The 25,794-nt window shown below is 40.6% G+C and overlaps 1 protein-coding gene across 1 annotated transcript; it reads right to left on the bottom strand.

Annotated features, from left to right (window-relative positions):
- On the bottom strand, window positions 1–25,794 carry LOC308660509 (ceramide synthase 2-like; the record flags this gene model as incomplete). The annotated part of the gene is made up of 10 exons (XM_081314902.1): window positions 1–72; window positions 3,075–3,231; window positions 12,517–12,623; window positions 14,998–15,126; window positions 15,951–16,043; window positions 20,792–20,842; window positions 21,138–21,195; window positions 24,622–24,740; window positions 24,916–25,033; window positions 25,736–25,794. 10 exons carry the CDS (start codon window positions 25,792–25,794, stop codon window positions 1–3), a joined length of 963 nt encoding a protein of 320 aa, XP_081171028.1.

Genomic DNA, 25,794 nt, shown 5'->3' with positions numbered 1-25,794 from the left:
CTATTCTGATTTCTGGCTCAACTCATCCTCTTCTTCGCTGCCCTCTGACTCGCTCCGCACATCCTTTTTCGCCTGCAAGAGAGATACAGATATGTTGCCTCCTTTTAATCCTGCATGGCTAGAATCTGTTGGAGGATGGGGAAAGAGGCAGAAAACTTGAGGGGAGGGGGGCATAGAACTAGTCTTGTTCATTGGGGATGCATGACTTTTATACAACCTGAGGGCCACACCAGGTTTTATGTGCCATGCAAGCAAACCCATCACTTTTTGAAGAAGGGGTTTCATAGGTTTTAAAGGGTCATGGGTGGGGGCTTTAACCCACTGCAAAGCTGAGATATTGGAGAGATTGGACAATCTTTTGTTTGAAAATATTATAGGGTTTCTGGCTTCAGCAGGGGATTAGACTAGAAGACCTTGAAGGTCCCTTCCAGCTATATTGTGATTGAAGAAACAATAGATGGAAATGAACCAAGGAGAGAAGCAACTTGGAATTTGGGAGAAATTTCCTAACAGTGAGGACAATTAAGCAGTGGAACAGCTTGCCACCAGAGGTGCTTCATCGCTGGAGGTTTGTAAGAAAAGACTGGACAGCCACTTGTCTCAAATTGAATAAGGTCCCCGGCTTGAGTAGGGGGCTGAACGAAAAGACTTTGAAGGTCCTTTCCAGCTGTATTCTGATTGATTGACCTTCCAAATTGCACAGTCATCCCCTCTCCTAGTACTCCGGGCTTGAGGGATACCGTTTCAATCCCACTAGTTCACTGCTGGTCTCTGCATTGTATATTTTGAGACCCATTTTACTGTGTATGATGAAATGAAAGGTGGATGTCCCTCTATAACAACTTGTAAAAACGGATCTGCAATTCTGATTCTGCAGCATGGTTCATCTTTCTGGTGACTCCCCATTTATTTCTTCAAAGTTCAAATGCACTTGTTTGGGTGTTGCAGAGGGAAGAAGAAGAGGATCCTTCATTCTGGTTTTTCTTTATGAACATATTTTGCGTTTCTGCAAAGTTTCCTGTTCTTTCAACCACCCACCGCCAAGATCACCCTTATGTGTATATGGTGTTGTTTGGATCTTAAAAGTACAGGTAATTTTTGACCTGTGACCATAATGGAGCCAATTGCAGTCATAAGTGATGATAGTCATTATATGAAATGCCCTCGGTTAACGACCCCCGCCTCTGCTCTCCCTGACGTGGTCCTTAAATGATTGCATGGGTCATTAAGCAGAGTGCAGGGTGCCTCATGCATAACAGAATAACAGAGTTGGAAGGGGTCTTGGAGGTCATCTAGTCCAACCCCCTGCTCAAGCAGGAAACCTTATACCATTTCAGACCAATAGTTATTATTATTATTATTATTATTTATTGAACTTATATACCGCCCTTCTCCCGTAGGACCCAGGGCGGTTCACAAGGCAATTAAAACAACATTACAATACAAAAAGTTAATAGAAATTAAAATAGATTAAATTATCCTTGATAATCTAAAACCCCTATAACTCTGATTTAAAAACCCAATTACAATAAGTTAAAAAATAAAAAATTCTCAGTCCTAGCCGGAAAGCTCAAAGAGCCAGGTCTTCAGGTCCCGGCGGAACGAACGAAAATCAGGGGCAGTCCTAAGCTCTACGGGTAACTGGTTCCAAAGGGCAGGCGCGCCCACAGAGAAGGCCCTCCCACTGGGTGTTGTCCTCCGGCAATCCTTTGCCGGTGGCACCCTGAGAAGGCCCTCCCTGTGGGAATGCACAGGATGAAGGGAACTTGATGCCGGCAGCAGGTGTCCAGTCTCTTCTTAAAAACTTCCAATGTTGGAGCATTTATAACTTATGGAGGCAGGTTATTCCATTAATTAATTCTTCTAACTGTCAGGAAGTTTCTCCTTAGTTCTGGGTTGCTTCTCTCCTTGATTAGTTTCCATCTGTTGCTTGTTATCCCGCCTTTGCAGCAGCCTCTGAGATATTGGAAGACAGTTATCACATCACCCCTAGTCCTTGGGAGCTTTCCCCATCCCTAGATACCCTATGCTCTGCATCCCACCCCTCAAAATCCCTCACTGGCAATGGAGCAGGGTAAAAGGGATTCAAACTTCCTCTTCTCAGGGGTTGCCACAAAGAAGAGGGAGTCAACCTATTCTCAGAAGCACCTGAAGGCAGGACAAGAAGCAATGGATGGAAACTAATCAAGGAGAAAAGCAACCTAGAACTAAGGAGAAAATTCCTGACAGTGACAGCAATTAACCAGTGGAACAACGTGCCTCCAGAAGTTGTGGGTGCTCCAAAACTGGAAGTTTTTAAGAAGAGATTGGACAACTGTTAGTCATATGATTACAGCCTAATTGGTTGGGTTGGCAATATATAAGCCATGATTTGTAATGTATTGTATCCCTTTAAATGTGTAATGATTGGCCAACGCTGTGTTCTTTCAATGGCCATAAGAGGGAGCTAGAAACATAGCTTCTCTCTGTTTTTTAGTTACTCTGTTACATTGCTTGCTGATTATTGTTGATTGTGGTTTTGCTACTGTTTGCTAAACCCTAAGAACTGTGTTTTTGACTTTTGGACTGGTAAGACAATTTTGTATTGGATAACTCTTGAACTGTTGATATAATCTCTGTACCCGTGTATGACCTGGACTGTTTATTCTTGACTTGTGCTACTCCTAAAAGTAAAGGTTTTTTTTCCTTTTTTACACACCTCAGTGTATTAGTGTGGTTGCTGTGCAAAACCTGACCACTCTCAGTATCACTTCTTCTGTGCATTCTCCTTGTTGGCTCAGGAGATATTCTGCACAAACCCTGTCAACAACCATTTGTCTGTAGGGAGTTGGACTAGAAGACCTCTAAGGTCCCTTCCAACTCATGTTCTACTCTATTCCATTCTAAATTATGGGTGGTGTTGTCCTAATCTGACAGACTTATTTTAAAGGAAGAGAAACATACAACAAAGCAATTCAGAGAAAGTAGGGACGTGTTTTGAGTTTGAAATCTTTAATTCTAATTAAAGATTCTAAATTCTGTTTTTGACCCTCCTCCAGCTCACACCTCCCCGAATGCTCAGTTTCTACCCTTACCGCTCCATGGATCAGGAACTGATAAAGCATGCGGATGACCAGGTAGGACCAAAAAACGTGAAGGAGCTGCACGATCATCAGGAGAGCATTGAAGAAGTAGTAGCCGAAAAAAGGCTGGTAGAGTTCCATGAAATAGAAATATGTGTTGTGGAGAATCCTTGGGGGAGGGGCAAGGAGGACGGCAAAAAGAAAGAAGGAAAGGGTTATCCACTCAATATTTTTTAAGGCTGAGATAATTAATCCAGTTATGAAGTCACGATATTGACTAGGGCTTCAAAAATGCAAATGGATGATCTGCTTCAGCCAAAATTGAGGTTGAAGTATCTTAATAAACAACAGCAGATGGCCTGCCTAGGCTAATGGCTTCTAAGAATCTTCTAACATTTTTCTAAATCAGGGTTCCCACATCTGGACTGTGCACATCTGCACAGCCACTAAGTAAAAGTAGATTTTGATCTCTTTTTTCCCCAATGCTGGTCTTATAGATGAATGAAGCACTGACATCCTTAACGTAAGAATTTCTGTACAGATAGACCTTGTTTTACAACTGTTGTCATGCCCCCAGCATGAAATTTGCATTTACTGTTGTTGTTCTCTGGCTTGTGTTGAGTCCCACCTAGTAGCTGGGGACAAATCTTTTGTTGTTTGGAAATTGGTTTGATGATGTTTGAACTTAGAGGGCAACCATCCTCCCACCCTCTCTCATTCTAAAAAGCCAGACTCCATTTTTTAACATTCAGAGGAAACAGAAGCACTACGAAGAATCCAGTCTAATCCATGACACATTCATCTGAAACAAAAATCCATGTCTCATACACACAGCATCGCTTCTGAGATTTGGATTTATCTGTATTTGTTAATTATTACGCTTACTAGCAATTCAATGCTGTTTATTTTGTATTTGGGTCCTTACTGTATGTATTTCTATTTTTCCAAGTTTCACCATCCTGTTGCTTTAATAAAGCATCCAGATCTATGCACACGGTCTGTGGTTTATTGAAGGATAAGTGCGTTTAATTGCATGCCAAGTTGCACACAGGGTAATGTATAGCGAGGACAGAACAACCATAATGGAAGCCAGAATTTCTATTGTAACTCACAACAATCATTTGTTGAGGCGCTTAGATGACCAGATGCAATTTTACAAATATCTTCATAGTGGTCATTAAGCAAATTCTTTTATTTCTATGCGTGGTGTAGGAAGTCAGCACACACACACACACCCCACAGAAAATGAAATATTTTGGGGAATATTAAAAAGGCAGAATAGAATATTTCCCCTAAAGGAGAAATGGAGAAAAATGTTAACAAAGGCAGAAACCAGTCCCAGTCGCCCTGCCTCATGCAGAAACCTGAGGAGGCCAATCTTTAGAAATGGAGGTTTGGTAATCCATTCAGAAAGACTGGGGCCACACTATTCATAAGCAAAATGCCTTCAGCCACAGCTCCTACAGAAGGCTGGAGCTGATGGAATTAGAAAAACAAAGACTCCTAAAATCTACATTATCCACCCAGCTCCAAGGACAGGACATGACCTCCAAGCCACAATGGGAGTCAGGCAACCATAATTAGAATCACAAAAGGGCACACTCAAGCACAGGTCAAAATACATTTTACAATAGGCATCTCAAACACAAAGCCCTAAAGAATGCATAAAAACCCATCTACCCTCAACTCCAATGACAGAATGATCTCAGTTCGAAGCCATGGCAAACCATTCAATATCACAGTAGTTCAGGTCTATGCCCCAATGACTGGTGCTAAAGAGGATGAAATTGACTGGTTCTATGAAGCCCTACAGCACCTTATAGAACTAACACCAAGATGTGATGTCCTTATCATCATGGGGGATTGGAATGCTAAAGTAGGAAGCCAAAGGATAACTGGTATAACAGGCAAGTTTGGCCTTGGAATACAAAATGAAGCAGGGCACAGGCTGATAGAATTTTGTCAAGAGAATACAATGGTCATTGCAAAAACTCTTTTCCAACAACCTAAGAGATGGCTCTACAGATGGACATCACCAGACAGTCAACACAGAAATCAGATTGACTCTGTGCTCTGCAGCCAAAGATGGAGAAGCTCTATACAGTCAGTAAAAACAAGACCAGGAGCTGACTGTGGCTCAGACCATGAGCTTCTCATTGCAAAATTTATGCTTAAACTGAAGAAAGTAGGGAAGAGCACTAGGCCACTCAGGTATGAATTAAATCATATCCCTGTTGAATATACAGTAGAGGTATAGGGGATTAGCCATATTGGATTTAATTCTCACTAACAGAGATGAAATGATAGAAAGTGTCAAAGCCACAGGAACCTTGGGGGGAAGTGATCATACAATATTGGAATTCAACATTATGGAAGCACAAGCAATAGAATACAGCCAAACTAGAGTCTTGGACTTTAAAAGAGCTAATTTCAATAAACTTAGAGAGACCTTGGGAAGAATTCCATGGATGAGAATCCTAAAGGGGAAAACAAGTCAAGAAGCTTGGGAAATTTTGAAAAGTGAGATAATAAAGGCCCAGTCTAGCACAATACCAACAGAGAGAAAAATAACAGCTTTCAAAAGAAACCAGCATGGCTGCATAAAGAACTCTCTGATAAATTGAAAGATAAAAAGGACAAGTATAAGAATTGGAAAGAGGGGCACATAACTAAGGCAGAATATGAGCAAATAGCCCGTGCCTGCAAAGATGAATTGAGGAAAGCTAAGGCTGAAAATGAACTAAGGCTTGCAACCAAAATCAAAAATAACAAAAAAAGCTTCTTTAAACATATAAGAAACAAGAAAAATGTTAAGGAAATGATTGGTCCATCAGTGGGTGAAAGTGGCAAGAAGGTGACAAGCAACAGGGAGAAAGCAGAACTATTTAACTCGATTTTTGCATCTTTCTTTACACAAAGGGAAAAAAACAGTCCAACCTACCAAAACCAGTGCCATAAAAAATAGAATAGAAATGCAAGTTAAGATAGGTAAAAAAAGTGAGCACCTGTCCAGCCAAGACGAGTTCAAATCGCCAGGACCAGATGGATTACACTCCAAAGTTCTCAAGGAACTGGCAGACGTGATCTCAGAACCACTGAACTATATTTTTCAAAGATCCTGGAGCACTGGGGAACTACCAGAGGACTGGAAGAGAGCTGACGTAGTTCCCATCTTCAAAAAAGGGAAAAAAATAGATCCAGAAAACTATAAACCTATCAGCCTGACCTCAATACCTGGGAAGATTCTGGAAAAGATAATCAAACAACAAATCAGCGAATACCTTGATGCAAACAAAGTCATCACTAAAAGTCAACATGGGTTTGTCAAAAACAGATCATGCCAAATCTTATTGCATTGTTTGACCAAGTGACAAAATTAGTGGTCCAGAGGAATGCTGTAGATATAATTTACTTGAACTTCAGTAAGGCATTTGATATAGCAGATCACAATCTTCTACTTGATAAGATAGAAAAATGTGGGTTAGATAGCAGGCCGTACTCAGCGTGTGGTCCTCAATGGAACTGCATCTACATGGAAGGAAGTGTGTAGTGGGGTGCCCCAGGGCTCTGTTCTGGGCCCAGTGCTCTTCAACATCTTCATCAACGATTTGGATGAGGGGATAGATGGGGAACTCATCAAATTTGCAGACGACACCAAGCTGGCAGGAATAACCAATACTCCAGAAGATAGGCTTAAAATACAGAAGGATCTGGACAGACGTGAACACTGGGCACTATCTAACAAAATGAAATTCAATGGTGAAAAAAGTAAGGTTCTACATTTAGGCAGGAAAAATCAAATGCACATATATAGTATAGGTGGTACCTTGCTCGATAGTAGTAACTGTGAGTGAGATCTCAGAGTCCTAGTGGACAATCACTTCAATATGAGCCAGCAGTGTGCTGCAGCGGCCAAAAAGCCAACACAGTGCTAGGCTGCATTAACAGAGGGATAGAATCAAGATCAAGTGAAGTACTAATACCACTTTACAATGCCTTGGTAAGGCCACACCGGGAATACTGCATCCAGTTTTGGTCACCACAATGTGAAAAAGATGTCGAGACTCTAGAAAGAGTACAGAGAAGAGCAACAAAGATGATTGGGGGACTGGAGGCTAAAACATATAGGGAACGGTTGCTGGAATTGGGTATGTGTAGTTTAATGAAGAGAAGGGTGAGGGGTAACATGATAGCAGTGTTCCAATATCTCAGGGGCTTCCACAAAGAAGAGGGAGCCAAGCTATTATCCAAAGCACCTGAAAGCAGGACAAGAAGCAACGGATGGAAACTAGTCAAGGAGAGAAGCAACCTAGAACTAAGGAGAAACTTCCTGACAGTTAGAACAACTAACCAGTGGAACAACCTGCCTCCAGAAGTGGTGAATGCTCCAACACTGGAGGTTTTTAAGAAGAGACTGGCCATCCATTTGTCTGAAATGGTATAGGGTTTCCTGCCTGAGCAGGTGGTTGGACTAGATGACCTCCAAGGTCCCTTCCAACTACTACTACTTCTTCTTCTTCTTCTTCTTCTTCTTCTTCTTCTTCTTCTTCTTCTTCTTCTTCTTCTTCTTCTTCTTCTTCTTCTTCTTCTTCTTCTTCTTCTTCTTCTTCTTCTTCTTCTTCTTATTATTATTATTATTATTATTATTATTATTATTATTATTATTATTATTATTATTATTATTATTATTGGAACTAGATCTGATAGACAGAGTGCCTGACGAACTATGGACAGAGGTTTGCAACATTGTAGAAGAAGTAGCAACTAAAACCATCCCAAAGAAAAAGAAATGCAAGAAAGCAAAATGGCTGTCTGAAGAAGCGTTGCAAATAGCTGAGGAAAGGAGGGAAGCGAAAGGCAAGGGTGAAAAAGAAAGATATGCCCAATTGAATGCAGAATTCCAGAGAATAGCTAGAAGATATAAGAATGCCTTCTTAAATGAACAATGCAAAGAAGTAGAAGAAAACAATAGAATAGGGAGGACCAGAGATCTCTTCAAGAAAGTTGGAGAGATGAAAGGAATGTTTCATGCCAAAATGGGCATGATACAGGACCAAAATGGCAGGGACCTAACAGAGGCAGAAGAGATTAAGAAGAGGTGGCAAAATTACAGAGAAGAACTATACAAGAATGAGCTTAATGTCCCTGATAATCACAATGAGGTGGTCACTGACCTCGAGCCAGACATCCTAGAATGTGAAGTGAAGTGTGCCTTAGAAAAGCTGAGCAACAACAAAGCTAGTGGAGGTGACAGTATTCCAGTTGAGCTGTTTGAAATCTTAAAAGATGATGCAATAAAAGTGCTACACTTAATTTGCCAGCAAATTTGGAAAACTCAACAGTGGCCACAGGATTGGAAAAGATCAGTTTACATTCCAATTCCAAAGAAAGGCAGTGCCAAAGAATGTTCAAACTATCGCACCATTGCACTCATTTTACATGCTAGTAAAGTTATGCTTAAAATCCTATAAGCTAGACTTCATCAGTATGTGGATCGAGAACTACCAGAAGTACCGGTAGGATTTCGAAGAGGCATAGGAACTGGAGATCAAATTGCCAACATACACTGGATCATGGAGAAAGCTAGGGAGTTCCAGAAAAAACATCTACTTCTGCTTCATTGACTATGCTAAAGCCTTTGTGTGGATCACAACAAACTGTGGCAAGTTCTTAAAGAGATGGGTGTACCAGACCATCTTATTTGTCTCTTGAGAAACCTATATGCGGGTCAAGAAGCAACAGTGAGAACTGGACACAGTTTGGTTCAAAATTGGGAAAGGAATCTGGCAAGGCTGTATACTCTTGCCCTGCCTATTTAACTTATATGCTAGATGAATCAGCTAGATGAATCAAAAGTTGGAATTAAGATTGCCGGGAGAAATATCAACAACCTAAGAAATGCAGATGATACCAATCTAATGGCAGAAACTAAAGAACTAAAGAGCCTTTTCATGCGACTGAAGAAGAAGAGTGCAAAAGTTGGCTTGAAACTTAACATTAAGAAAACCAAGATTATGGCATCCGGCCCTGTCAATTCCTGGCAAATAGACGGGGAAGAAATGGAGGTAGTGACAGATTTTATTTTCCTGGGCTCCAAGATCACTGCAGATGGGGACTGCAGTCAAGAAATTAAAAGACACTTGCTTCTGGGGAGGAAAGCCATGGCAAATCTAGACAGCACAGTAAAAAGCAGAGACATCACCCTGTCAACAAAAGTGCGTATAGTCAAGGCTATGGTCTTCCCAGTTGCAATGGATGGCAGTGAAAGTTGGACCATAAGAAAGGCTGAGCATGAAAGAATCGAGGCCTTTGAACTGTGGTGCTGGAGAAGACTCCTGCGAGTCCCTTGGACTGCAAGGCGATCAAACCGGTCAGTCCTAGAGGAGATCAACACTGACTGCTCTTTAGAAGGCCAGATCCTGAAGCTAAAACTCAAATACTTTGGCCACCTAATGAGAAGGAAGGACTCACTGGAGAAGAGCCTAATGCTGGGAAAGGTTGAGGGTAATAGAAGAAGGGGACGACAGAGAATGAGGTGGCTGGATGGAGTCACTAAAGCAGTAGGTGTGAGCTTAAATGTACTCCAGAATATGGTAGAGGACAGGAAGGCCTGGAGGAACGTTGTCCATGGGGTTGCGATGGGTCAGACACAATTTTACAGCTAACAACAACAACCCTCAACTCCATTTTGTCAGCTGTCCCAGAACTACATGATGTTGATGAGGTTCTGCTCATCAATAAATAGGAACCCTCTTCCCTAAGCAGCCTCCACTTTATTTCCAGCATTTTAGCCTCCATTTTATTTCCAGTGCCTTACTTCTGGCTTCGAACTGGACCTGATTTTTCTTTCAACAGTGGTTTTGACAGAAATCAGCCCCAAAGACCAGAAACTAGCAAAAAGCTAACTTGCATTTTTTTGCCTGCATCAACTTCCAACTCACATTTTGCCAGTCAGAAATGGGAGAGGTGGAGGCTAAAGAATGCATCAGAGTCTTCTGCCACTGGAGATAAGATATCCACGAAGGTCAAGTTCTCAGAGCTACCAGCCAGTGTAGGACTGTTTTCCCAAGACAAAAGTACAGAATATAATTGGTGGACGATGAACTGTGGGTAGCCCAGGGATGAAAAGGGTTTTTTACCTATGTGAGTTTTTACGTGAAAACCTCAGAGCTGACCTTGCTTCCACTTTTGCTTTGACAATGATGTTTCTGGAGAACTTCCGGTTTGCCGCGAGGCCGCCATGGACAGCTGGGAGACTCTCTCTCTCTCTCTCTCTCTCCATCACGGCTGGGGACCCCTGAAAAGGGCCGAAAGTCACCCCAAAGAGGTGTCCACCAAGGAGGGGCATTCGCTGGAACACAGGAGAGTCACAACTCTCCCATTAGACCTGGCGATCCCTCCAAACTGGTGAACGAAAGGTCCAGCCATAAAAATATGGCTCGTCCCTAGGCTGCAAACAGCTGAAGTCACGTTTTCCACCAGGCAACCTTAAAGCAGCATGGAAGAGACTGGGTGAGATCTACCTCTTTTACACTCTAATTATTTTTGTACCTGCTTAAGCTGCTAAGCATTTTTCCCCCTGTGGTAAGGAAAGGGGTATTTTAGCCCTAACCCCAGAAACAGTGGCGATTGACCACCCAGGGGAGTTTAAAACATTAAAAAAGTAACTAGATCCCAATTGGAATTTTATTTCCTAAAGCTTATGGAGCGAAATATTTTTTACTTTTTATTTTTCATTATCTATTTCTGTTGAAAATCTGGGGTTTTTTCCCCTTATAAATAAGAAGAAAAACTGAAAAGACTAAAATAATTCTGCGACTCAGAGGGAAACTTTAAAAGGTAGAGGCAATGCTGTGTGGTCAAATTTGGTATTTTAATCTGTTATTTTTCAGGGGCTTGGCTGACAGCCCAGGGAAATAGATATGACACATAACTTTGAAAATTTTAAAACAACAGCTGTGAAAGGCTCTGTCTTCCTTACCCAGAAAAAAAAACTTTTCCTTTCTTTTGGATTTCCTATGTCAAGTTTCCAACGTGTGGGCTTTTCAAGTTACTGAGGCATTGTTTACCTTCAAAGTCCTTTATTAGCCTAATACACAAGCAAACGCTTGCTCGAAGGAAGCTGGAATCTGAAATCTCTGCCCCTTGCACAATATAATTAAACACAATTCTCCGCCTTTCTAATTTTGTCATTAATCGTATTTTCCAATTAACTTAAAGAATCAGCTTCCCTTCCGTTAGAAGAACTGCCAAAGTCTTATCTTCTTTAGAGAGACAAATGGCCTTCAAAGTGCATTCTTACTCTTCCCTCCCACCAATTTCAAACTAAAACAATACACAAGTCTAAAAGCAATAGACAAGTTTAACATTTGAAATAGTTACTTCTTCATCTCATGTCAAGCAATAACATTCGATGTTAGCAGCGTTGACATCCTAATTGTAAAGCCTTTAGACTACAATACTAATATGGAAGAGGATCAGGAACAAAATCTTCTTATGGATAAAGATCAAAAAATTCTCTCTATGTTGAAAACAATAATTCAAACTCTCATCACAGCCAATGAAAAATTAAGAAGCTATGGGAAGGAAGAAAAATACCATGACAGAAGAATTAATTACTCAACAAATATTGACATTTGAAAATCCAGAAAAGACACCAACAACTTGGAAAAAGGAAAAGGTTTCCTATATAAATCAGAAGGAATTGGAGGATCCAGAAAAAGAACAGTTGGATGAGAAGATAAACAACTCAGAACAACCACATCGATATGGAAGAATAAAGAGACAACCCATCAGATCTACAAGTCCTCTCAAAAAAATGCTGGCCGGATGGTTTCGCCAACATCATATATATGACATTACAAGAAGATTGGTTTGATGACCCAAAAACAAGGACATAGAAGACAATTTGACAAAGGAAAAAATCTAGAATAAGACTGAAGAAAAATGGAGTTTCGACCATCTTATCAAAATCTAAAACAGAATATACTCAGATAGATGTGCATGTTGAACATAAGACATTGTTATGAATTGAGATAAAGAAAAGGTTTTGGTCATTAAAACTTAGCAGTATACTGTAAATATTAATAGCTAAATTTGAATGTTGATTTGTGTATAAAGGTTATGTAAAGGTGAATAGGATGTAAAGCTAAAAATGTATTGATGAAAGTAATAAATAGGTCTATATGGAACATCAATAACAAAAATTATTAGTTTAAGCATGAGAGCAGACACAAAGAGGAAGAGAGAGGAAGCATTAAATACTGAAATAAAAAGAAAATGTGATTACTACTTAAAAAAAATTGAAAACTAGCAGAAAGGAAAGTTATTGTATTACAAATTTGCTGATATAGAGGATGAGAAGTTAAATAGGTAAGATGTGTGTTGGTGATAGAGAAATGGCACAACTGTGTTGTCAAAGCCCCATCCTTTTTGCATGATTCCTGAAACTTACTTGAAAGGAAGAATCCACATACAATTGAACAGGAATATTGCTGAGAATGCGATAAAGAGTGTGTCACAAGTTTTCTCCCACTTCAGGTACTTAAACGCCTTTGCTGCCTGAGAAAAAAAGAGAAAAAGAAGCAGTGATTGTTGAGTGACTAAGGTTCCTACTTTGTGACTTTCAGGATACAACGACAATATTCTGACATGATAGCACTGACATGGTAGCCCTGGTGACATGATAGGACTGCTCCAATATTTGAGGGGCTCCTACAAAGATAAAGGGGTCAAACTATTTTACACCAAAAGGCAAGACAGGAAACAATGAATGGTGACCAGCTAGACGTCTTGCAATACTTAAGGGCCTGCCACAAAGAAGAGAGAGGTTCAACCTACTATTCAAAGCACCTGAAGGCAGGACAAGAAGTAATGAAGGAGAGAAGCAACCTAGAATTAAGGAGAAATTTCCTGACAGTGAGAACAATTAATCAGTGGAACAGCTTGCCTCCACAAGTTGTGGGGGTTCCATCACAATAATAATAATAATAATAATAATAATAATAATAATAATAATAATAATAATAATAATAATAATAATAATAATAATAATAATAATAATAATAATAATAATAATAATAATAATAATAATAAGAAGAAGAAGAAGAAGAAGAAGAAGAAGAAGAAGAAGAAGAAGAAGAAGAAGAAGAAGAAGTTAGAAGGGACCTTGGAGGTCATCTAGTCCAACCCCCTGCTCAGGCAGGAAACCTTATACCATTTCACGCAAATGGTTGTCCAGTCTCTTCTTAAAAACTTCCAGTGTTGGAGCATTCACCGCTTCTGGAGGCAGGTTGTTCCACTGGTGAATTGTTCTCACTGTCAGGAAGTTTCTCCTTAGTTCTAGGTTGCTTCTCTCCTTGACTAGTTTCCATCCGTTGCTTCTTGTCCTGCTTTCAGGTGCTTTGGATAATAGCTTGACTCCCTCTTCTTTGTGGTAGCCCCTGAGATATTGGAACACTGCTATCATGTCACCCCTAATTCTTCTCTTCATTAAACTATACATACCCAATTCCAGCAACTGTTCCCTATATGTTTTAGTGTCCAGTCCCCTAATCATCTTTGTTGCTCTTCTCTGCACCCTTTCTAGAATTTCAACATCTTTTTTACATCGTGGTGACCAAAACTGGATGCAGTATTCCAGGTGTGGCCTTAAAAAAGCATTGTAAAGTGGTATTAGTACTTCACGTGATCTTGATTCTATCCCTCTGTTAATGCAGCCTAGCACTGTGTTGGCTTTTTTTGTAGCTGCAGCACACTGCTGGCTCATATTGAAGTGACTGTCTACTAGGACTCCGAGATCCCTCTCACAGTTACTACTATTGAGCAAGGTACCACCTATACTATACCTGTGCATATGATTTTTCCTGCCTAAATGTAGAACCTTACTTTTTTCACCATTGAATTTCATTTTGTTAGATAGCGCCCAGTGTTCGAGTCTGTCCAGATCCTCCTGTATTTTAAGCCTATCTTCTGGAGTATTGGCTATTCCTGCCAGCTTGGTGTCATCTGCAAATTATCGTTAATGAAGATTTTGAAGAGCACTGGGCCCAGAACAGAGCCCTGGGGCACCCCACTACACACTTCCTTCCATGTAGATGCGGTTCCATTGAGGACCACACGCTGAGTACGGCCTGTCAGCCAGCTACGAATCCATCTGGTGGTGATGCTATCTAACCCACATTTTTCTATCTTATCAAGTAGTAGGTTGTGATCTACTTTATCAAATGCCTTACTGAAGTCCAAGTAAATTATATCTACAGCATTCCTCTGGTCCACTAATTTTGTCACTTGGTCAAAGAATGTAATAAGGTTTGTCTGGCATGATCTGTTTTTGACAAACCCATGTTGACTTTGAGTGATGACTTTGTTTGCATCAAGGTGTTCGCTGATTTGTTGTTTGATTATCTTTTCCAGAATCTTCCAATACAAGACTGGGCAGGGGGTTGGACTAGAAGACCTCTGACATCCCTTCCAAGTCTATTGTTCTATGTTTTATGTTCTCTGGCTTTAAATTGCAGCACCTCTCTTCCCTCTATTAGAGGGATGTTCTAGGTTGCTTCTATCCTTGATTTAGTTTCCATCCATTGCTTCTTGTCCTGCCTTCAGATGCTTTGGACTTGACTTCCTCTTCTTTGTGGCAGCCCCTGAGATATTGGAAGACTGCTATCATGTCACCCCTAATTCTTCTCTTCATTAAACTAGACATACCCAATTCCAGCAACTGTTCTTTATATCTTTTATCTTCCAGTACCCTGATCATCTTTTAGCCAGTCCCACTACCGCTGGCAGGCTGCTGGCAAGAGGCCAGCATAAATTCCTTTCTGAAATTATTTTTTTCCCCATAGAAGAAGTTATTTTAGGGTGGTGGGGTGAAAAAGAAGAACGTTTACTGCCTTCCTGGAGTAGGGCAAGAGCATTTCTGAGCTTAACTTACCTCCATGAGATAATGCAAACAATCAACTATAAATAAGATAAGTGAACCGATACGGATGTAATTGAAACAGTATGAGAAGCCAATAAGGAAAATTGCGACTACATGATGGACAATTTGCTGATGAAAGTCCTGCAACAGAAGAAAGGATTGAATTGATGGATTTTGCAAATGGTGGATGGGGACCAACTACCTTCATTATTATGGAGAATTTAAAGTGAAAGTAGGCAACTGTGCCCTCTGAGTCATTGTTTCAGAGATATTTCTTACCTTGGGGAACTGGCAGGGAGCAATGGAAATCCTTTCGGCCTTCCTCTCCTTCCCTCCCACCCTCTCTCCCTCCCTTTCTTTTCATATTTTCTTTCCCTTTTCCCCTTTCCCTCCTTCCATGCCCCTTCCTCTTTTCCTTCCCTACCTTGCCCTTCCCTATCCTTCCCAGCAGGCAGGTAAATGGCTTCTGCTGGATGGGAGAAGGGAACAAGGGATTGTGTGACTGGCTGGGAAACTGTCACAGAATACTGAAAATGAATCTCGTAGCAGCACAGCAGTACAGCAGCAGCCTAGAGCATTGAAGGCTCATAACCCATTTCCTCAGGAGTCATTACTCCTGGAATTTAGATGTATTCTGAATGTTAGCCCATTTGAGGTTGCCTGCTTCAAAAATTGTTGCCATGTTATGTACCATTTCGCCTAGTTAAAGGTCATGTCCACAAGAATTGCATCTGAAGATGCACGGAACTAGTGTCTTTGTCTTTTACTTTTTTTTCTTCATTTCATTGATTGCGCAGTTTTAAAATTAACCACCTGAGTCATATTGATGAGATGGCAACCACATAAACTGAGTGAAAGACGTAAATGCTGCTGATGCAACAAAGGAGGGACCATGTTCCCTTCTTGAATCTGAATGGGGCTCCCCGACCAGCTCAACTGCATCTCTTCTGCCAGAGACCACTCACCTTCTGTTTGACATCAAAAGGAAGAGTGATGAGCAAGGAGCAGTACGAGCTGAACTGCATGATGTAGTAGCCAAAACTGCTCAGCTGGAGAGGCTGTAATGCAAAAGGGGAAGGGTTGAATGAAGAGAAATGGTGTCATGTCAACTCTCAACTTCCAAAGCAAAAATAAAGTCCTAGAGTGGTGTTTCTCAACCTCAGCAATTGTAATGGAATGTGTGCGTGACTGTCAGGTCCCCCAAACCCTCATTGTTTCCCCTGCATATATATATTCTATTTTTGGGGTCTGCCATTCTGCTGGGGGGAAGGGAGATGCTTTTGCTTTCTACTTTCCCTCCTCTGCCTCTATCATCTTGAGAAAGGAATGTGTCTCCCTTATCAGGGAGATGGTTACGGAGAAACAAAAGCTGGAGAAGACCTTGAGATGCGCGCCAACTGTATCAGCCATCCAGGCTTCATGCCACCTGTGGATTGGACATTATGACTTTGGTCAGAGGAGGAGATTAATTGAAGTGGGTCCTTACATAAGGTGAGATCTGCATAGTACTCACCTGGAGAGGGTAAAAGTGACAATGGGAGGTTTGTGCTTTTGAAATTGCCACGTTCTGTTAATGTAGCCTTATTGTAAAGTAGAATTAGTATTGATTGTACAATTACGCAGAAGAAAAGCCTTCCTCCCTGGCCTCGTATAAGCTAAGGAAAACTTCAGCAGGCCTGAATCTTTCTGAACCTTTCAAGGAAAAAAGAACTCCTTGCTGGCCATCAAGTTCAGGGGAGGCTCTCTTAGGGCTGAGGTACATGCAGCCTACGGACCAGGAAATATTGTATGGCTGGAAGGAAGAATAGTTTCAACTAAATATCCAGATATCCTTTAGGGAATGGCCCAAAAAGCCAGCAAAGCAATTGAAGCTGAAAAGGGACAATTCAGCAAGACAATAGTCCGAAGATTTTTTTCCCCATTTTGTTCTATAAAACTAAAGGGTTGAGCAGGCATTGGAGAAGGTATCTCAATGGTCTTTGTGGTCCCTAAACCTAAATAACACTGCAAATTTGAAAAGGGACCTAACATGCAATACAGGCAAGGAATTTGAAGAATATTTCTCAGCTATGAGAGTTCTGAAAAGAGGAATCAGATTTTTTTTAAATTCTACACAACTGCACAGAAACAGTAAGCAGACATCCAAATTTGCAGAAAGATGTGGTATTCAACTTTTGTTCAGGAGGAACTTGTGTTCACTTAGGAATTCAGTGACATGTATAAACTTTTGAATGGTACTCTAAGAACTAATAAGAAATTTCCGGAACAATGAATCAGTGGAATTGCTTGCTTCCAGAAGTTGTGAATGCTCCAACAATGGAGGGTTTTAAGAAGAAACTGGACAGCCACTTGTCTGAAATGGTATAGGTGGTACCTTGCTCAATAGTAGTAACTATGAGAGGCATCTTGGAGTCATAGTGGACAATCATTTAAATATGAGCCAGCAGAGCAGTGCAGCTACCAAAACAGGCAACACAGTTTTAGGGTGCATTAACAGAGGAATAGAATGGCTTACGGTTTGCCAAGTCAGCCATTAATGGACATTTGGACAATGGTTTCCATCTTCCACATCCAGATTCTCATTGCTGGGGGGTCCTAAAAGGACCGAAGAGTTGCCCTGGTGGGGTGACCAGACAGAAGGGGCTTTTGCAGAAATGCGGGGGAGCTGCCACATTCCCTGCATTCCCTTTGTACTGGCGGATGAAAGACTGACCATAGGAATATGGCCAGTTACTAGGCTGCAGACAGCAGAAGTCAAACTTACCATCAGGCAACATTAAAGCAGCATGGAAGAGACAGGGTAAGATTCCTCTCTTATACTTTAATAATCTTTTCACCTAATTAAGCTGTTAAGTACTTTTCCCCCCTGTGGAGAGGGAGGGGGAAATTCAACCCTCCCTTCAAATAAGCACGAGCAAGCCCAGGGGTGTTTTTTTTAAAAAAAAATGTTGAAGAAAGAAAAGGAGTAAAAGAAAAGAATTTTCAGAGTATTTGGGGGACACCCAGTGTCTAAACGTGAAATTGCAATCTGACATTCTCTTTAAAAAAACCAAGAAAATATTTAAGACAAACAAGATAAGAGTAACCTTGAACACCAGATGTGAAACTTCACAAATCCATGCTATGTGGGAAATATCTTACCAAACTTATCAATTCCTTTCTACAGCTGGCAACGAAATAAGAGCTTTTGGAAAAGAATTAGAAAGCATCTTGATGAAACAAATTCAAACTCAAATTGTGACTACAACTAATACTTTATTGGGACAGAACTTAACAGAAGAAATTAAACAATCAAATACACTAGCAGAAGAATTAAATATTCAACAAATACAGGTCTTTGAAGATTATAAAGTAAAAAAGATGGAAAAAATTTATTTAGACCAGGACAATTATATCAAGAGGTGAAAATAATGAGAAGATTTGGTATTGTTAGCAGACTCTTCAATCCTTCAAAAGTGGAGACTGCAGGGCCACTTCATTATGATATAGCAACACAAGAATGCTTTGATGACCCTGAGGCAAAGAAGCGAAAAATGACATAGCAAAGGAAGAAAGCAAGAATAAGATTGAAGAAACGTGAACATTTTTAAGGGGCCTGAAATAGATAATATCAAAATAGACAGGATTGTATTGGGATTACCAGAGATTGTTTTGATGAGTAGACAAAAATATTGATTAACTAAAATAAAATAAAATAAAATACACTTGTGTGAATACCAACATTGAAATATTGAGTTCTTTAAATGGGTTAAGATGTATATATGCTAAAAATGATAGAATGTAACTAATATACTTGGATGTAAAGACATGAGAGGATGTATTAAATGTTGAAATGGAAGAAATTTTTGTTAATTTTTAATATATGGAAACTATAAATGAGAAACAAGAATATTATATTGTCCTCCTCTATTTTCTCCTCCTTGCAATTGGTATTATAATGACTACTATTTTAAATATTGTATGATTGAATATGGATATGGAAATGAGATAAATAAGAACTGGATTACATTATTAGGTATTGGAGAAAATTGTGTAAAGGGAAAGGCAGTTATTTAGCAATATGAAAATGAGAAATCTTAAACGTTTAATTGCAGTATCAATGTAAAATTAAAGCTAGAAAAATATATAAGGTGTTTGATGTTTTAAAGATGGAATGTTAAAATATAAAATATACTAGCCCATCCACTCAAAACACCCCCCCACCCAATCAGAACACAGCCCCCATTCAAAACACACCCCCACCCAATCAGAACACAGCTAACCCCCCACCCAATCAGAGCACACCTCCACCCACAGAACACCCCCCCTCTGGCAGTTTAAAAAAGAGGAACAAACAGCCACTACCACACACTTCTCCCAGAAGAACGAAGCTGAAGCCACCAGCCTGAGGATGACGGATGAGATTTCGTCGAAACGTTGCTCTTACACCTTCAATTCTACGTGGGGAAAAACCCGAATGACCAAAGATCCATATGTGTGTGTGTGTGTGTGTGTGTGTGTGTGTATGTGTAGATCTTTGGTCATTTGGGTTTTTTCCCACGTAAAATTGGAGGTATCAGGGCAACGTTTCGACGAAATCTCATCCGTCATCCTCAGGCTGGTGGCTTCAGCTTCGTTCTTCTGGGAGATCAGTGGACTGGCTAAAACATATAAGGAACGGTTGCTGGAATTGGGTATGTCTAGTTTAATGAAGAGAAGGACCAGGGGGGACATGATAGCCATGTGCCAATATTTGAGGGTGTGCCACAAAGAAGAGGGAGTCAAGCTGTTGTCCAAAGCACCCAAAGGCAGGACAAGAAGCAACGGGTGGAAACTAATCAAGGAGAGAAGCAACCTAGAACTAAGGAAAAACTTTCTGACAGAACAATTAAGCAGTGGAACAACCTGCCTCCAGAAGTGGTGAATGTTCCAGCACTGAAAGTTTTTAAGAAGAGACTGGATAGCCATTTGTCTGAAATGGTATAGGGTTTCCTGCCTCAGCAGGGGGGTGGACTAGATGACCTCCAATATCCCTTACAACTTGCATTATTATTATTATTATTATTATTATTATTATTATTATTATTATTATTATTATTATTATTATTATTATTATTATTATTATTTTATTTATAAAACATGAAACTCATTTAACTGAACACTCAAACAGACTGGCACTAATGGTTGACACAGGTTGCTGCCCGCATCCTAGGTATCAACCAGGTATCTCCTTAAAATGTAAGATGTTCTGTGTAGTGTAGTTTTTTGTAGCTTTGGTGGAGTTATTGCAGGAAGTTGCAATTTCTTGATGTGTTTTGCAAAGTTTTTGGACATAGTTCTCAGTGCCCTGATGACAATGGTTATCACTGTTACATGTTTCATCCATAATTCATTATTATTATTATTATTATTATTATTATTATTATTATTATTATTATTATTATTATTATTATTATTATTATTCTGTAATTCTATTCTATTCTATTCTATTCTATTCTATTCTATTCTATTCTATTCTATTCTATTCTATTCTATTCTATTCTATTTTCATGGTGGTTAGGTTTCACCTCTCCTCCTGCTACCGACACCATCCTATGGTTTTGCCCAGGATTTGATGATGGCTTGCTTGCATTTGGTCTCATGTGGTGTCCCTTATTATTGTTTCACCATTTAGGTGTGCTGCTTTTTACTGGAAGTGGAAAGAATTGTATTTTTAATGCGTGCAGAAACATCTTTGGGGAAGGCCAGGCAGGATGTACTGCAGTTTCATATGCTAATTGACGAACACTTTTTCCATGGAAATGTCAAATGTCTCTTGACTCCTTACCTGCTTCGGATACCCATGCCAACAATTGCGGAAATCCCAGAACCAGGGTTTCTGAAAGAAGACACCGTTCGTTAGGAATCGCATCACACCAGCCCACCCACACTTCTCTGTAGCTGCCATTGAATGGGACGATGGAAGGGAAAGGAGACCACAAAGCAACTGCAGTCACTAAGATATTTGAAAGATGTTGAAAACATGGACCCCTTCTGTCCCCACACTCCCAACTTTTTCTAATAAAAAAGGAAAGCATTAAATGTAGGAGGCTGGAAGGCAGATGAGAGTTGTCCACTGAATGACATGTAGCAAAATATCTGTTGACAAGAAGTAACAAAAGGGGGGAACTCACGTCGTAAAGGATGGCCCACCCCATGCAGAAGGCAATAATAGAGTAGGTGGCTCTCCAGCTGGAAAACAATGAGAAAAAACATCAAAACAATTGGACAGCAGGTTCAGGAGATTCAGGGCTTTGAAAGCTGGAAGGGAATACAAAGGTCATCTAGTCCATCTGAAAGAGGTGCAAGATATCCACTACTCCAACAGCCCTCACTTCCACCTTCTGAAGCACTAAATAACTTTTCCACAGTTTGTCATTTCTTCTACTTGAACCCCTTGTTCAGTGGTGGGATTCAGCCAGTTCGCACCAGTTCAGGAGAACTGGTAGCTAATTTTTTGTTGCCCAGGCCCAGAATGGACTTCTGGAAGCAGCATCCACACAGAGAACCGGTTGTTCACGTATTTGAATCCCACCACTGCCCTTGATCCAGATTCTGATGTCTAGAACAATCCAATAGAATTCTTCTCTTCCCTGAATGTGATTCTTAACTTAAAGGTAACAACTTCTGGTGATGTCATGGATGGATCTATATATTATTTTTAGTTCTTGGCCAGCACTGCTCTTTTTTCTGAGATGCTTTTCCATTTCTGCTCTAGCTGAAATAAAGATATATTACATCTACAGGGGGTTGGACTAGAATACCTAGGATACAAAATCAACAAAGAAGAAAAACAAACAAATAGTGCATCATAAAAAGGAAGGTTAGACTAAAAAAATAAGATCAGCAAGTTAAGATCATATGCAAGGAAGCTAGAACAGATGAAAGAAAACAAGCTGAAGAACAAGAAGACCACAGGATCAAGAAATGCCACTTAGAAACGAGGAAGATCAAGGAAGCACTGGAAATAATAAGGCAGCAAATAATATCTATAGCCAGGAAAATGAGTAGATACGAAGCTCAAATTGCAAATTCTAGGCAGAACCTCCAATTTCAATCCAGTCAGAAACGTTTCTACCAATCCATCAATGGAGAAACTGCAATGAATCAGTCAGTCCCTGACAAGGAAGAAAAAGTGCAGTTCTGGAAGCAGATATGGGATAACCCAAAGAAATACAATAAGGATGCGGCTTGGTTAAAAGAGGTGGATGCAAATTAAACAGAAGCAGGTCAATGGTGAGAGACTGGGAGAGGTTAATATCAAGAGAGGAATATTTCAAGGAGATTCATTATCACCACTACTAATTCTTATTGCACTGTTTCCTCTGTCAACAATACTGAATAACTCAAGACATGGCTATCAAACATCAAAAACATCTGCCAGACTATCCCACCTCCTTTACATGGATGATCTGAAGCTGTGTGGAAAAACATCATCTGAAATAGAATCGCTGCTGAACACTATCTATTGTGTAGTGGGTCCGACGCAAGGAAGAGACGCCAGCCGGTGTGTGAGTTCAGCTCTTTATTGGAGGGGGGTAGTGAACTGGGGAATGAGGGTTACCTGGCCTCCTTAAACACCTAGCCAGGAAAGCTGCCAGCCAATGGGGTTGGCCTTAGGTTTCCCACCGAAAGTGGGTTTCCCGCCGAAACCGTTCAGGCCAACGCCCCCTAGTGGCTGTTGCTATGCAGGTGCCTGCATACATAACACTATCCGTATATATAGCCAAGATATTGCAATGGGGTTTGGCTTGGACAAATGTGCCACACTTACTCTCAAACAAGGAAAAACAGTGAAAACTGAAGGAATCAAGATGCCCCACAAAAATAACATTAAGAGTCTGGATGAGGATGATTACTACAAATACTTGGGTATCCTCCAAGCTTTCAACATCAAGCACACTGAAGTCAAAGAAAAGATTAGAGGTGAATACTGTTATGTATTGGGCTTGTGGTGTTATACAACATGCATTACTGGAACAGCTAATGGCTCTCCAGCAACCCAGACAGGTCGTCTCCGGTCCTGCAATTGGTTAGCCCCTGGCAGCAAGAGTGGGTTCAAACGTATTGTGGCTGCTTGCGGTCCAATTTCCAGTACAGTTCTACCAAGAATAAAGTATGTGTCATCTTGTACTCAACCTCATGTCTTCCTTCCTGCACCAAGAGCCCACAACATAATAAATACATCAAGAGAGTGAAGAAGATCTTAAAGTCCAAACACAATGGAGAAAATACTGTGAAGGCAATCAACACCTGGGCAATTCCAGTCATTAGATACACAGCTGGAATAGTGGACTGGACTCAAGCAGGACTAATAGCAATGGATAGGAAGACCAGAAAAATAATGAATGAATAATGAATCATGCCCTTCAGCCACCCAGTGACATTGATAAATTTTATCTACCAAGGCAAATAGGTGGACGTGGAATGCTACACGTCCATCAGATGAAGAAGAAAAAATGGCTTTGGAAGAATATCTGAAGGTCAGTGATGAAGATGCACTGAAATTAGCATATCAGGAAGGCTTACTGACTACTGGAGAGACCAAACTGGCCTACGAGAAAGACCAAATGAAGAACAGAATAGAGGCATGGGAAGACAAAGCACTACATGGCCAGTACATTAAAAAAATAGCTGGGACAGCAGATAATAACAAGACCTGGCAATGGCTAAGAGCAGGAAAGTTGAAGAAAGAGACTGAGGGACTAATTCTGGCTGCACAAGACCAAGCCTTAAGGACAAATGCATACAAAGTCAAAATTGAGAAGACAGCAACAGACAGTAAGTGCTGCCTATGCAAAGAAGCTGAAGAAACAGTGGACCACCTGGTAAGCTGCTGCAAGAAGATCGCACAGACTGACTACAAGCAGTGGCATGACAAAGTAGCAACAATGGTGCATTGGAAGATCTGCAAGAAATATCATTTGCGTGTAAGCAAGAACTGGTGGGATCATAAAATAGAGAAAGTCATAGAAAATGATAAACTGCTCTGGGACTTCAGAATTCAAACAGACAAGCACCTGCAACATAACACCCCGGACTTAACAATTCTCGATAAGAAAGACAAAAAAGTCTGGATAGTGGATGTGGCAGTGCCTGGAGACAGCAGAATAGACAAAAAAGAACTGGAGAAGATCACCAAATACAAAGACCTACAAATAGAAATAGAAAGACTGAGGCAAAGGTAAGCAAGGGTAGTACCAATAGAAATAGGCACCTTGAGTGCAATCCCAAAACAACTGGAGCACCACTTGAACACCATCATCAGCACTGACAAATTTGCCATTAGTCAATTGCAAAAGGTGGCCTTACTAGGAACTGCTTCCATCCTGCGACAAGATCTGTAATACCCTCAAACATCCACATCTGCCTATCCCAGGTCCTTGGTAAGGACTCAATAGGTAGACAAAAATGCCGAATCCAGTCTGAACATCTGGCTGACTGTGCAATGACCAATAATAATAATAGAGTTGGAAGGGGTCTTGGAGGTCATCTACTCCAACCCCACAATCTTCTTTAAAAAGTCAGATGAGGCAGAGATCCTACTGGGTGTTAAGGATGTTCTGGTGCCCATGGGCTGTGGGTTGATTATTCTGCCCCAAGAATTTCTCTACTCACCTGGCTTGACAGAATTTCTTGGTCAAGCTGGGCCGATCCTCATTCAGCCGGTATCTAAACCACCTTTCTACCTGTCTTGGTTGGAGATCACACTGCTTCGCTAAGCCATTAACTTCTTCCTGGAAAGCAGGACACAGAACCAGATGATGACGATGATGATGATGATGAGTGGCTATGCTCAGCTGTTTGAGGTCTACTTTATAACACCCCTGAAAATCAGGAGTATTATATCCAAGGCCAGAGTTTTAGCCACCTGTAGCCACTTTCCAAAATCTCTGTGTGGAAGAAACTCACCTTTGGGGGACTTTTCCTCCACTTTCTGTAAAAAGCTTCCAGGATGGGGTTTGGAGAAGGTTTCTGCCTCACCTTCTCTGGCAGACCCAGTTTTTTGCTCAACGGGGCGCAGATCCTCCTGGGAAAAGGCAACAGTTTGGATCAGACAAACACACACTGGCTAAGTTCAGAGAAGAGCAACAAAGATGATCAGGGGACTGGAGGATAAAACATAAGAAGAATGGTTGCTGGAGTTGGGTATGTCTAATTTAATGAAGAGAAGGATGAGGGGGGACATGATGGCAGTCTTCCAATATTGGAGGGGCTGTCAGAGAGGAGGGGGTCAAGCTATTCTCAAAAAGTCCAAAGCACCTGAAGCCCAGACAAGGAACAATGGATGGAAAGAGATTCAACCTATAAATAAGGAGAAATTTGCTGACAGAAAATCAATCAACAGAACAGAAGTTTCATTCAGAAGTTATGGGTGCTTCATCAACTCTGTCTATTCTACTATTCTATTCTATTCTATTCTATTCTATTCTATTCTATTCTATTCTATTCTATTCTATTCTATTCTATTCTATTCTATTCTATTCTATTCTATTCTATTCTATTCTATTCTATTCTATTCTATTCTATTCTATTCTATTCTATTCTATTCTATTATCCTATCCTATCCTATCCTATCCTATCCTATCCTATCCTATCCTATCCTATCCTGTGCTGCCACCATGTGGCTGTTTTGGGAAATTATACATTATGCTAATGGGCCAGTTATCCCTCCTTGTGATGTATTTCTCCTCTTTCTGATCTAATGTCTTCCTTTTTGTTGGCTCTGTGCCTGATATCCTCCATAACCAGCAGATATGTGACAACAGCAGACATGTGCTCCAGATTCAT

Source organism: Vipera berus (assembly GCF_964194415.1).
Source record: "Vipera berus genome assembly, chromosome: 1".
Classification (NCBI taxonomy): domain Eukaryota; kingdom Metazoa; phylum Chordata; class Lepidosauria; order Squamata; family Viperidae; genus Vipera; species Vipera berus.
Note: the sequence above shows the minus strand (reverse complement) of the source record. Positions and strands in the feature narration are given on the sequence as shown.